General features: G+C 38.5%; 2 protein-coding genes across 3 annotated transcripts; one reads left to right on the top strand and one right to left on the bottom strand.

Annotated features, from left to right (window-relative positions):
• The first annotated feature begins 642 nt into the window (after nt 1-642).
• LOC149039040 (uncharacterized) lies at nt 643-4,369 on the top strand. Of its 2 annotated transcripts, none has more exons than XM_089184148.1 (2): nt 643-731; nt 2,124-4,369. In XM_089184148.1, the coding sequence occupies exons 1-2, from the start codon at nt 727-729 to the stop codon at nt 2,791-2,793; spliced, it is 675 nt and encodes a 224-aa protein (XP_089040274.1). In that variant the 5' UTR covers nt 643-726; the 3' UTR covers nt 2,794-4,369. The 2 variants fall into 2 exon arrangements, with proteins under 2 accessions (XP_089040274.1, XP_089040273.1); XM_089184147.1 differs by lacking the exon at nt 643-731 and adding an exon at nt 1,616-1,782.
• On the bottom strand, nt 3,559-12,888 carry LOC113664776 (uncharacterized). The gene is made up of 9 exons (XM_089184140.1): nt 12,800-12,888; nt 9,556-9,726; nt 8,226-9,437; nt 8,017-8,130; nt 7,482-7,595; nt 6,353-6,718; nt 5,344-5,432; nt 4,700-4,831; nt 3,559-4,424 (listed from the first exon to the last, which is right to left on the bottom strand). The coding sequence occupies exons 2-9, from the start codon at nt 9,620-9,622 to the stop codon at nt 4,350-4,352; spliced, it is 2,169 nt and encodes a 722-aa protein (XP_089040266.1). The 5' UTR covers nt 9,623-9,726; nt 12,800-12,888; the 3' UTR covers nt 3,559-4,349.
• Nucleotides 12,889-13,946: the final 1,058 nt, after the last annotated feature.

Raw genomic sequence — 13,946 nt, 5'->3', positions numbered from 1 at the left:
AACATAGTCAGCTTTCCTAATCAGTGTTTATAATGTAGAAAGTTTGCGGGGTATTTTTTTGTAAGTTTTCATTTTTTTTATCTCGGCTCCTACTTATTGCATAATCTACGAACAGTGGGTTTTCCAACAGGAATATTTGTCTTGATAAGTGTACACACCTGCTTGGCGTGTTATTAGAAAACGTGTGATGTGTGATGTGTTTAATTTGGTATAAAATATATTTGCTTCCGTTTTTCAAGTGGAATTAACGTTTTTCTTTTAAATTAAAACCCGCATTTGTAAAGAGCTACACACACAAGACTTATTGATAAAAAGCTTTTATTAGGCTGACCGCAAGATGCACCGCTTTAAGAAATGTAATGCTTGGAAGGAGTGTTTTCTTTCCTTTTACTAAAATTTCCTTTGTAAAAACTCTCGTTTGCCTTAGCATTGTATAATCTACGAGCAATGAGTTTTTCAAACAGCAATATTTGTCATGATAAGTGTACACACCTGCTTGGCGTGTTATTAGAAAACGAAAAGCGTGAAGTGTTGAAGGCACGCATCCAAATAGTCCATGTCGTGAGCCACTTTTCGACACTTTGCCGACAAGATTGTAGCTCGATGGTTAATGATTGCTGTCGAAGTTTCTTGTCTCATTGCCTTATGCCGTTTCAGCTTCTATTTAACAAATGGATTCCAAGTTGCCGTGTGTCTGTTCAGTAATAGATCACAGATGACGTCAAAATGTGGTAAGAACAAAAAAGTGGCACACGAGGCGCAGCCGAGTGTGTCACTGATGTGATTAGGTCTTGTGTGTGTAGCTCTTTACAAATGTGGGTTTTAATTTAAAAGAAAAAACGTTAATTCTTCTTCAAAACGGAAGCAAATATATTTTATACCAAATTAACGAACTTCCAGACTTGATAAAAGCCAGCTTATTTGTGGTAAGGTGCATGGCTTTGTTTTTTTCTGGGACTCTTTGATACGCGGACTGATAAGAAGCAACTAAATTGCTGCTAGATTTCAGTGGCTAAGCGACTTGATGATACTATAGGGCTACAGTTGTACGCGATTACATGTCAGTCCCTTCTGGGCTGGCCGCTAACTGTATAAATCGTTACGACATGACAAGATAGCTACATAGCTCCATCAGTACGTGACCACAGGTTGCCTAACCGTGTAGGACACTTGTATATGTGACTACAACTGAAGAGGATTAAAAGTGGCCAATTCACAAAGGCTGGCCGCTTGACAGAGGGTCACTCAGTGGAGGTTTGACTGCATAACACCAACTTATTACTAGAAGCCGCCAATGAAATCGATGGTAAACAGCAAGGAGACCTCAGCTGAGTATCAAAAGAAATTGAAATGTAAGTCACTTAGCCATTACCATTCAATAACAGGATGTGAATTCCTTTGATAAAACCGGCTGTTGATTAATCTATTAGTATCTCCACCGATAAAATAAAAACAGAACGCGGACAAATCAAGCTGGAATAGCGTCACAATACATAATAAGCGGATGTAAATTGTTCCGCTGAGTGTACTTCACGGAAACAAAGACCAGGGGAGCGGATGTAAATTCCATCACCCAGTTTAATCTTCCTGTTTATCATTTTGAGCAATAGAAGGAATATAACTGTGATAGAACTTCTATTCCATAAACTGTATTGTCACATCAAGAACATGACGATGACTTTTTCAGTCCTTCCTGTTATTTTTTAAGTGCACGAGTTTCTGTCTTTTGTTGGTTTCCCAATGATTGATGAGAGTATCTGACCATTTTGTAGTAGGAAACTGGTAACTAGGAACATGATGATGTAATGCTCTGCAGCGCTTGAAATATTAAGTGAAAAACGCAACATCATAGCACATTCAGCGATAGAAGCCTATTACCAAGGGTGAAATAAGGTAGCGGAGAGTTATTTAAAATCCAAACACACCATGATAAGGCCGGAAGTTGAAAATTTTTGAGTACTATAGAGGTTTCGGAGGTCATTACTACTCAGTGTCACAAAGAATATCAAATTGCGGAACATTTCGAAATTTGCAATCAATACCTCAGCCTAGTCAGCTAACAGATATTTAAGCAGTAAAACTGGTTGGGTAAAGACACAGCTCTTCGACTATCCTTCCATCAGGACCGGAGATATACAGAGAAACGTGAGTGATGCGTCAACTCTCCCAACGAAATTTTACAAAGACTTTGGAATCGATCCAGATTCGTTTCGATCAGCCTTCCAAGATGCTGGTAACGCAATGTATCGCTTAAAACTTGGTTGGTCATTAGGCTTTACTCATGCGGTGTTGACAACCGGTGATAAACCTAAAACAGTGGCTTCAGTTGGAGGGCATCCCCTAGAGGCAAGTGCTGCCGGTGAGTTGTGGAAAAAGTGCACTAAAGAGAAACCTGTCACTGAAGAGTATTGCTGGGTACATAACTGCACCAACCCTAAATGTAAACCAACGAGCCCTCAAAAGGCAGGAGCCACTGCACATGTCTACGCTTCGTTTCAAACGCGAGAAAAAGACATCCGCTTCATGATACTGCTCCCAACATGCAGTGCTGATAACCATGCAGGTAAATGTCGCAAAGAGGAAGTCAACTTTGCTGAAACAGGCAAAGACGCGTATGTGTTGTACACAGCTCTTAGTGATCCGCCTCCTCGAGCTATCTTCATCGAAGTATCAGACGCCACGGCTTCTGGAAAAGGCAGTAAGGGTAAAGGCACCGGGAAAGGCGGAGGATTGAAAGATGATTTTCCCCCTGGTCCACCAGTAGGAGCCAAAATAGCTGGTGTGCGCAAGTGAGACGATGTTAGCAAGATAGAGTGAGTAATGATGATTCATATCATCGGTTTAAGACTAAACAGTTATGAAGATACTTTTCTAAGAAGGAACGGAAGAGTAAATTGTAGTCTCGTCGGAATTATATGCTGAATAGTACAAGCCTTTCTAACCTAACAAAAAAATTATTAAGTAAGTATGCAATGCGATTGGAATGCCCTCAGTTGGCGTTGTTGTATTTGTAATGGTTTCCTCAGTCCTCAGTGTAAGGCATAATTTACGTGTAACGGATGCAACTTAAATATGTAATAGAAAAAAAGTTTGATAAAGGCTTGCTGTTCATATTTCGAACATCTGCAGGGGCTTTTAATCTTTCAACACTCAGGAAGTAAGGGAGGGTAGGAAGGGGGAAGCTTCTGATCCCGTTTCACGCACGAACTTGTGAGGAACTCATGTGTCACGTTTCAAATTTCTCTACTTGTGTATAAGATTTCGGGGAAATCATGAGATTTCACGCTAGTTAATAAATTCACGAATCACGCTTGCTCTTCCGTAGAATTCACGCGTCACATGTTGATTTTGGATTTGATGATGCGTCTCCTATAAACTCTTTTCCACCCTCGCAAAGGCAACGGAATTGCACCACGACTGCCAAACCTCTAAGCAAGGGTCACCGAATGACGAACAGTGTAACAAAATGCCTGACAACTCGCTCATGCATAGGAATCTTTGTTAGAGTTATTCCCCTGGGGAGGAAATCACGAGTCTCAAAAAAAGAAAAAGACGCGATTGCTGCAAAAGAGAAACCAATTTATTAACTGTATTGAGACGAAAGTTAACCCTAAGCATATCAGAAAGTAAACTTGAAAAACTGTCCTAGCCCTTTGGCTTATCGTTACTCGCTAAGTTCTCTGCATCGTTAAGTTTGCGTTAAGTAACAAATATTTCCCGCTGCACAAGTACCTCTAAGGATGACCGACACAGTTTCATTATTCACGCGAACGTACCGCTGTTCTTGATTCAAATTTTCTTTTTTGTCCTTGCTATTTTAGGTAGAATAACATCTTACAAAATCTTAGGTGATTCGCACGTGCGCGAAATTAGTTTAGCCTTTCCAGCTTTGCAGATATCACTTCGCTGTCTTTGTAAGTTAAGAAGTACATGACATGTCAAAATGATGTACCAACAAAAAGTTGCACACGAGACGCAGGCGAGAGTGTAACTGATCATTGATTCTCTCAACACTTCAAGTTGACTTAGTATCCGATCTGTTACCAAAAGGGCCCACGGCATTTAATTTATCTGTTCGTTAGCTGGACAGTGGTAAAATACTTCGTGAAAAAAACTGTGTACGTATGTTCAATGTCGGTTACACTTTCTAGATCCTTAAATCCCTCAAATGTTTGTCTTTTTTTCTGAAATAGTATGTAACGAATTTATAGCACGTGGAGTCAAGTGAGAAATTACAGTCAACTTGGAATCGCTTAAATATCTAAATTAAAGTCGTTTCGTTCTAAAACCGACTGTTAGGATGAAACTGGTTGATTTTTTGACTACATGAACGATTTTGCTCATTAAACCTACAACGCACTGTCACGCTGATATGCCTTGTTATCAGATCCAGGTATTTGTCCATACATTGGAGACACATAGCTCTGTAAAACATAGATAACCAAGATCAGTTAGGCGAGGATAAATCAATATAATTATCTTAGAGACCATCTATTTTTTATCGCTGGGAGGGGGAATGTGGTCGCGTTACAAGAAAATCTACCTAAGGCTCTATGGCATTCTAATGATCCTCCCCCACCCCCCTCTCATTGGCAGTCAATTTTCTGAGTTCTCTCATTTATACTCTGCTAGCAACGAATGGCACCCCCCGTTCCCCCTGGAAATCCATGTGATCTCAAGAAAACACTGCTCAACAAACCTGCGGTCCGTTACGACTCTTGTAACCAGGCTGAGCCCTCAAGCCATTATGCCCGTTCTCCATTACTTCCCATTCTCCATTAAGGGCATACAACTCCTTCTTTTCACCCTGAACAGCGTTTCTGTATTTCACCTGTTCAAATAGAGACGAGTAAATGAAAAAACGCTCGTGCAACTTTTAAGCAGTAAACTACACAGCCTGTGTGTCTAAATGTCTTTGTTGCGATGACGCTTTAAGATAATTTTTAGTCCTTGACATGATAGAAATATGTCGGAGCCATACCGTGCGCCGTCATGTTCTACAACCAACCTATCGTAATGATGATAAAAATTTTCGCGCCCAAGAAATGAATAGAAAGTTCAATTTTTTCCCACCACTTCTCTCAAATGCCTTCTGCCGCTTCCATACCCCACCAAAATAAATGGCGCGACAGTAAAGTTCTCAATCATTTGATTTCGAGTGAGCAACAATTGACACCAAGAACTTAGACTAGCCAATTACATGAATGTAATTGAAACAGGGTGTGCATGAGTATCTGTCGCCGAGCACGCCAAATTCGATCCTTTCAGATAAGTCCATAATTGGTAGTTTTGATGATTCAAATACGCATCGCAAAAATGCAAAGAAATTATCTGAATACTCACTGCCAAAACGCCAATAGCCACCAATAGAAAAAAGACAATTGTTGCAGCTGCGATTAGCACGATCTCCCAGTCCTTGATTGTCGATTTTTCTGTAAAAAGAAAGTGAGAGAGAGAGCCCTGAGAACAGGAGATCTTATCATAACTGAAGATGGCGCAAAACATCATGCAGATAAATGTTTTTTTAAGTCACAACAAGCCCACGATGTTAAGTGTGGATGCTATTTGTATCTGCCATTGTGAGCTGGGTTTTTTCGCAATTCAACTTTGACTCCAGATTTCTTGAAAGTGTTGATCGGCTCCGAAACACATTTCTTGTTTTTCGACTTAGCGGTAAGCTTCTTGCTCCGCAGATCAATCGGTTGCGTAAACAGAATAAGAAAGATGGTTATATCAGTTAGTGGTTTCACCATATATCTCGAGGCTGGAGGTTATTGCTCAAGTAAGCACAGTTTACCAAAGACCTGAGATATGAATGTTCTATGCCTATACCGCGGATCTAAAGCACGGCCTGAATCCATAGTTAGTGGTAAACCGCATGAAAGGCCTCATACCGGCCAAATACATAATCAAAGAAATAGATAAGAATAAGCGCAATTGTTGATTTGAACATTTGCGCCTATATACTGGTAGCAGAACCGGCCATGCGGCCTAATCATGGCCTGGCTTCGCTCGTTTTCGTCGATGTGATGGAAGGTATAGGAAGGTATAGGAAGGTAGAGGACAATCTCGGGTCGTCTGTTACTGTCCCTTCTATCGTCTGAACAGATACAGAGTCAAGGGCGAACTTTTCAAATGAAATATACTCAGCATAAATTGTGGAAATGTTCCTTAAAAGTATAGATGTCCCAAAGAGAGGTTCCAGCCGGAAATATGATAATCTTCATTTCGTGTTAGTATAGTTAAACAAATATGGTAGTGGATATTTTAAAGCAAGTCAAATTACCCTGAACTTCATTGAAGGCTAACAACATAAAAGCAACATGAAAAATAGAAAGACACTGTAAGTTACCTGTGGTTGCAGTTGGTGCTGCTGTCATCTGAACGATCTGCTTCGTTACGGTTATATCTCCCGTCAGCCTCAAAAACCCCAGATCGCTTGAGCCATTACCTTCATTAAGAGCTTGCACGATGTTGCTATCAGTCACATTTGAGGTTGTTGGAAATAGCAATTCATAGTCAACTCCAACACTTCCTTTGAAAAACCTCTTGTAAATAATATCTATTAAATCTGGAAACTCCTTTTTTAAAAATACTTTTAATTTCGAGTCCAAAACTGTAATGAGGGCACGAGATCTTGGTGAGTTGATATCACTATACTCCTCGTCATAAGCTTGATCCAGTTTCACTCTGCCGGCAAATTTTTGGGTAGGCTTCTCTGTATAAAAAAGATCAACGATAACATATCAACATATGGAAACGATTAAAAAAAAGTAGAAAAGAAACAGCGAAAACGACGTATTAGACTCCGATACAAGTCAAACGCGTCGATTTTGGACTAAGGACGACAACATCCATAAGCAGCGTGCAAAAACAGAGTACGAGGTCCAAGAAGGGATAAGAAAGCTTGCAAGAAAACGGATCAAATTCTTCACTGTTTTCCTTGTCAAGTGCTGTATTCATTCAGCCTGCTCTCCTTCAACAAAATTTAGCAGTTATCACCATATCATGTTGTTGGGCACAGGTACAGTAACGTGCATAGCAATGCAAACGTTAGTCGTCGATTATCGAGAAAGTCGCGATTTATCGGCGACATTCGAATAACGTTTGAGTTGGAATGATATATGGGCGATTTGTAATAATAGTAATGATGACGATGATAATAATAGTAATAGTGTTAATACTGAATATTTTTACAGGGTAGCCCCTCGGTACATACATAGCTCTTTACCATCTAATCCGCTTGATATTTTTGCTTTTCCAAACAGCACCATATCACTTTTACCTTTCTTGAGATTGATGATAAATTCGTTATCTAGAAACCAACTAGCGAGAGGTTGTGTTAAAATCAAGGTTAACTTAAAAAAACGTCAGAACACGCTTTTCTAACTACTACGTGGATACATGTGTTATTCCCTACTTGGCAGTACTTCGTTGGAACGATATATTACTGGAACGGGAAATGTCAGACAGGCCCATACCTGATTGGCAGGTTGTCCCTTCAAACGCTGGAGTGCATGTACATCTGAACGTTTTACCATCTTCTGTGCAAGTTCCATCGTTTCCGCATGGGTTTGGACTACAGGCACTGATTTCTAAGGACAAAGACGCGATAAATTCAGACGGGATTGGGATGTCTACGTTTATGTGTTAGACATATGTTTTCTTCATTGGTATAACCAAATACGTTTGTTTATATACTTTCAAATCAAATCAGTGCCCATAATTGCTAAGCTTTCGCTAAATTTGCGAAGAAGTAAACGTAATGTCGCTTATTGACCATCGCCTTCAAGTCTAACATCATCAATGATATCCTTTAATACGGCTACACCAAGTAAACATTTTAAAATGAAAGAAATGTGAGCTAAATTAAAAAAAACAAGTGACAAATACAGAGATATTTATTTGCCTTCAATCTTCCTCTCTAAATTCAATCAGATATTTCTTTGCTTTTTCGCAAAAGTAGAAATGGTTCCTAAGTTTACAGTGTCGTTATGAACATCTAACGAGACTTACTTTTCTCACAATTTTTTCCAAAGTAATTATTTCTACATTCACATAGAAATCCATCTATTTTGTCAATGCACACTCCATTTCCTGAGCAGTTTTCGTATTTACAGTCATTAATATCTATGACAGCAAAAAACAACAACAACAACAGTTAGCATTGTTTACCGGCGCTGGTATTGTATTAAAAACAAAATCTAAATGCATTCATCACTTACTTATGGAGCAATCACTTCCAGTAAATCCTGGAGAACACTTAGGTGCTACCGTTGGAATAATGCTAGTCACCATTGGAGCCATTTCGCTAACAGATGGCGATGGCATCGTATGCACCATTGATGACATATCACTTGCAGATTGTGATGGCATCATATGCACCATTGATGTCATTTCACTTGCAGATTGTGATGGCATCATATGCATTATTGATGTCATTTCACTTGCAGATGGGGATGGCAACATATGCACCATTGATGATATGTCACTTTCAGATGGGGATGGCAACATATGCACCATTGATGTCATTTCACTTGCAGATGGTGATGGCATCATATGCACCATTGATGTCATTTCACTTGCAGATTGTGATGGCATCATATGCATTATTGATGTCATTTCACTTGCAGATGGGGATGGCATCATATGCGTCATTGATGTCATGTCACTTGCAGATTGGGATGGCATCATATGCACCATTGATGACATGTCACTTGCAGATTGTGATGGCATCATATGTACCATTGAAGTCATTTCACTTGCAGATGGTGATGGCATCATATGCATCATTGATGAAATGTCACTTGCAGATGGGGATGGCATCATATGCACCATTGATGACATGTCACTTGCAGATTGTGATGGCATCATATGCACCATTGAAGTCATTTCACTTGCAGATGGTGATGGCATCATATGCATCATTGATGAAATGTCACTTGCAGATGGGGATGGCATCATATGCATCATTGATGATATGTCACTTTCAGATGGGGATGGCAACATATGCACCATTGATGTCATGTCACTTGCAGATGGTGATGGCATCATATGCACCATTGATGACATATCACTTGCAGATTGTGATGGCATCATATGCACCATTGATGTCATTTCACTTGCAGATTGTGATGGCATCATATGCATTATTGATGTCATTTCACTTGCAGATGGGGATGGCATCATATGCACCATTGATGACTTGTCATTAGCCGATGGGGATGGTGTCATATGCACCATTGATGACTTGTCATTAGCCGATGGGGATGGCATCATATGCACTATTGATGTCATGTCACTTGCAGACTCGGATGGCACCATATGCACCATTGATGACTTTTCATTAGCCGATGGGGATGGCATCGTATGCAACATTGATGTCATGTCACTTGCATACTCTGATGGCATCATATGCATCGTTGATGACATGTCGCCTGCACATACAAATTCAATATTTTAATTGCATGACATATTTCATACCTCCATAACTTTAGCTTACCTTCCATTAAATAATTGCATTTAAGTTCATAACATGAGTTCGTATCGACTTACCACCTGGTAGTGTCAGCAGGATGCATGCAACAAGAGCAACAAATTGCTTCTTTAGGGGCTGAGCCATCTTTGTCGTGATGCGGTCGAAAGAGTGCCAAAGGCTGTCGAAGAATATTAGCTGAATTTCCTCTTATAATGGTCTGTGTGATATTAATTAGTGGCTGGCAAAAGCTTGTGTGCAAAGGGAGAAAAAAACAGCCGTTAAAATGTTAACATTATAACACTACTTAAGGGAATATAATGTCCAGTTGCTTTCTCCTGCTTGACCTCAATATTTTTAAAATTTGATATCGCTTATAATGCCTTTTTCTTCTTATTCTTCTGCAATCGTTCGGAGAAAGCCTCGTGGTTTCATTTAGGTTTCCTCTCCATAAAATGTATTGAACTTAGCTTGTTACACTTCCTCGTAAATTTTTTCTTTTACTTTGGCAAACAAATAAATAGAAAATTAATAGATGAATAACAATTTTATTATAAGACAAAACAGTTTTGTTTTGCGAAAAATTTTTCGACACTAGTCATGACCTCTTCGGTTGCCAATGCTGGTGTAACAATTTGAAATTAACTTTACAAATACGTGAACTTCTATGAAAGAATATAAAACGAAATACGAAAATACAACGGAAGTACATTTTCAAAATTGAATTAAACTCTATTTAGGAGACGAAATAAATTCTGAATGCTGATTGCAAAAAATGACAACAATGCTAGACCTTGTGGTTTTGCGTTTTCGGTCAGGCAACTTATCTATACATACACGTGTATATAATTTATTGAAACAATTATTGTTCAAAGACCTGACAATATCGATATATATCATCGACCCGCCGGAAGTCTAAACTTATCCCGGCGCAGCACACGAAAAGCAAATTAAAAGGGTAATCATTGAAAAAATGCAAAATGACATGACCACACGGTAAGGTTTTTTTTTTCACAATATTCGATCAAAAAGTTATAAATATGATAGAGATTCTATAAGAGAACGGAGCGACTACGTACTGTTCAGACATTTTGTACAGACAAATTATTTTTTATGAGATCCAGGATCGATATGGTTGCGAAAAAAATGAGTCAATGAAAAAAATTTACACATGAAAAAATGAAGTGATAAATTAACTAATCAAATAAAGAAGTAAAATATAAAGTGTAGGAGAAGATGCTATCAGCAGGCAAATTTCTCTCCATGATTACATCAAGATTACGATCTTAGGAAGTTGGAGAGGCATAAAGAGTGATTTCTTAAATTTTTTATTTTATTATTTGATGAGCGTTGTTTTTTCTACTGGAATTTTTTCCGTACTTTTGCTCCGAATCTTACAAAGGAATTATAGAGATTCTGAGTAAATCTATCTTGCCTCGGCCTTGATTTTTCTGGTTATCACAAAAACCTCATCCAATGATTGTTTATAAATCAGTTTGTAATCATAATGCAAAAAACCCCATTTGCCGATGAGTTACGTCACCGCACTTCCTTCCACGTCAACGGTATCTGCGATATTGATCGGTAAAGAGGAATGAGTACTCTTCACGATTTTCACGAAGACATTCTCCGGGTCATTTCATGTTTGTTTTTGTATGTTACCTATACATGCAGTAAAGGTTGGAGACTGTCTCTTCCTCCCTGGCTGGGAATTTTTTGGTTTAGGCCGTTAATGAATAAACTCATTTTGGAAAGATGGTCCAATATGCTTAATGGAGAAGTAATGTAGAATAAGCTGTTATGGATATGGCTACTATCATGGGATAGTTGTTTTGCTACAAGTGACCAGTTTGTCTGAGTTCTGTTGTCCCTTTATATTTCAACTGATAGCTGGTGTGATTCCGCATAATAACTGTCAGGTTGTATACAATAGCACTAGAGCTATTTTTGGATTGTACGTGGTCTCTTTGTTGAGCGCAAAATGCAAATTAACAAGAAGCTGTTTAAGAATACCATGACGTTTGTGGAAAGCATCATTTACCGATATGACGAAGCAAAAACAACCAAAAGTGAAAGAGGTAACCAATATGTATGAAAATGGACAAATGTCTTGATACTGAAAGATTACTTTTATTTATTTGGAAGAGGTACTGATCTAAAACTTAGTTCCTATCAACGAGCTGACCAGGCATTTGAAACTGACGTGGAGGTTAATAAATGCACTGCACATTCGTTCTGCGGTTAGCTTCGCAAACTTATATGTTTTTCCTCTCGGGAATGCAAGATACGACCCTGACTTAGTCGTTGATTATGTTCCCTGAAGGCTTGTTTTTTAATTTAAGTTTTCAACGTTCATTCCAGTTTCTTTATATTTATTCTTCTTATGCCTGCGGAATTTCTTTTATGTTTATTTATCCAAAAAAGATGCCTCACGTTTGAAAATAAACCTAACATAAGAAACCCACGAATTCGTCACACTTTTTTGAAATTCTCTCTTGAAAAAAGTTCCGCGCTGGTCAAACAATAACTGTTAAAAGATAGAGGGGCCGCAGCCAGGATAAAACATCTTGTAAAATTTAAAAAACGATCTCTGGCTAAAACTTTTAAAATACGAGCTTTCGGCTGTTTGCGCTACAGCCTTCAACGGGTAAAATGATAAGAAGGTAAGAAATACTAGGTGTGAAGTACAAAGTAAAAAATTAAAAATGCTGATAACTAAGAATGTTTGTTAAAAAGAATGTTGTATTGTCCGGGCAAAGGACAGGAATTGTTGTCCGCATTGGGAGTTAACTTGGAATGCCACGCTTCTAGTGTTTTTTTTAACAAACATTCTTAGTTATCAGCATTTTTAATTTTTTACTTTGTATTTCACACCTAGTGTTTCTTACCTTTTTATCATTTTACCCGTTGAAGGCTGTAGCGCAAACAGCCGAAAGCTCGTATTTTAAAAGTTTTAGCCAGAGATCGTTTTTTAAATTTTACAATAACTGTTAAGACGCAAACCCATAGATTTTTTTAATCTGATCTGTTTTCTGTCGCATGAAATCACTAATGTTGCTGACTAACAGATGCTTCTGTTTAAGTAAAAAAAAAGTGCCGTCGTAAACGGTACGAATTGTATGAAGCTTAGAAAAGCCGCCTGATTCACTTGATGCAAAGTAACGATGTTGGCCTGCTATAAGACATCAGAAGCTGGTGCGTGAGTCAGCCAATCTTATCTGATTTTACTCATTACCGATCAAACAACTGGCATCGGTCGAAAGTTAGATATTTGCATCTTATTACGATAAAATAACAAGAGATTTTCAAAGAAGGAAACCTTACCTTCCAGACCTGTCTTTACACGCGAAGATGCCAATGAGGAATGAAAATGACGAGCAAACGTCAATGTATTATACGTCAGATAAAGTTCTTGATGCGGAAAGAGGAAATATTTAGGTTTGCCGGTCACGGGCCGTGATCGCATAAAACGCTTATGGGAGTCTTTAAAAATGCAATGCTTGAAAGGAGTGCTTTCTTTTCTTTTTGCCAATATTTCCTTCGTAAAAACTCTCGTTTGTCTCAGGTCAGAATAAAAATTTACTCTCCGATCGATGCCGGTCTATAGGTCGCAAAAAATATCAAACCATGGGCAGCGGTCCAAAAGCTTCCCTCTATGTTTCAGGACACGGTTGAAAAACTCGGATTTGTTCCCCTTTCAATTGCTGCGTAAGTAACGCGCAACTTTGGTTAAAAATAAAACCAAAGAAATGCTTTCAAAACGAAGGAGTGGGAAATGTTACAAAAGTAAGGAGGGAAAGCGATAAAACGATTCATTTAGCAAATTAGTTATAACAAAACATGTTTATCTATTTTTCGGGTATCAATACATTTTTAAAGTGTTGCTTCTTGCGGTCAGCTTAATAAAGGCTTGTTAACAATAACTGTGAACAATAAGCTTCTTTAAAAAGGTTGCGGACTCACTCGGCTGAGGCAAACGAGAGTTTTACGAAGGAAATATTAGTAAAAGGAAAGAAAGCACTCCTTCCAAGCAATACATTATATTTTTCAAGCGGCGCTTCCAGCGGTCAGGTTAATAAAGGCTTGCTAACAATAATTGTGAACAATTAACAAACAAGTTTTAATTTAAAAGAAAATAGTTAATTCTATTTGAGTCCACAACATTTTGACCACTGTGATGACGATTATAATCAGTAAACCTCGCGAAACCACTGTTAAATTGGTGAATGATGTTCGAATAAAATTAAATAAGGTTTACCTAATAAAGAAGTCATGTCTCAGGGTTGTTTCCGCTCCTCAAGGATCAAACCTTATCTAAATAGGATGACCGGATAATGTTAGTAGCAAGCAAGGCGTATACAAACAACGTGTTTAAAATCCTTTTAGACAGGAAACTGTGCACCTGCGAAAAAATTCGATAACAGCAATCGTTAACCACCGAGCTACAATCTTCTCGGCAAAGTGGCCAATG

The sequence above is a fragment of the Pocillopora damicornis genome, chromosome 10 (assembly GCF_964200805.1).
Source record: "Pocillopora damicornis chromosome 10, jaPocDami1.2, whole genome shotgun sequence".
Taxonomy (NCBI): Eukaryota; Metazoa; Cnidaria; class Anthozoa; order Scleractinia; family Pocilloporidae; genus Pocillopora; species Pocillopora damicornis.
Note: the sequence above shows the minus strand (reverse complement) of the source record. Positions and strands in the feature narration are given on the sequence as shown.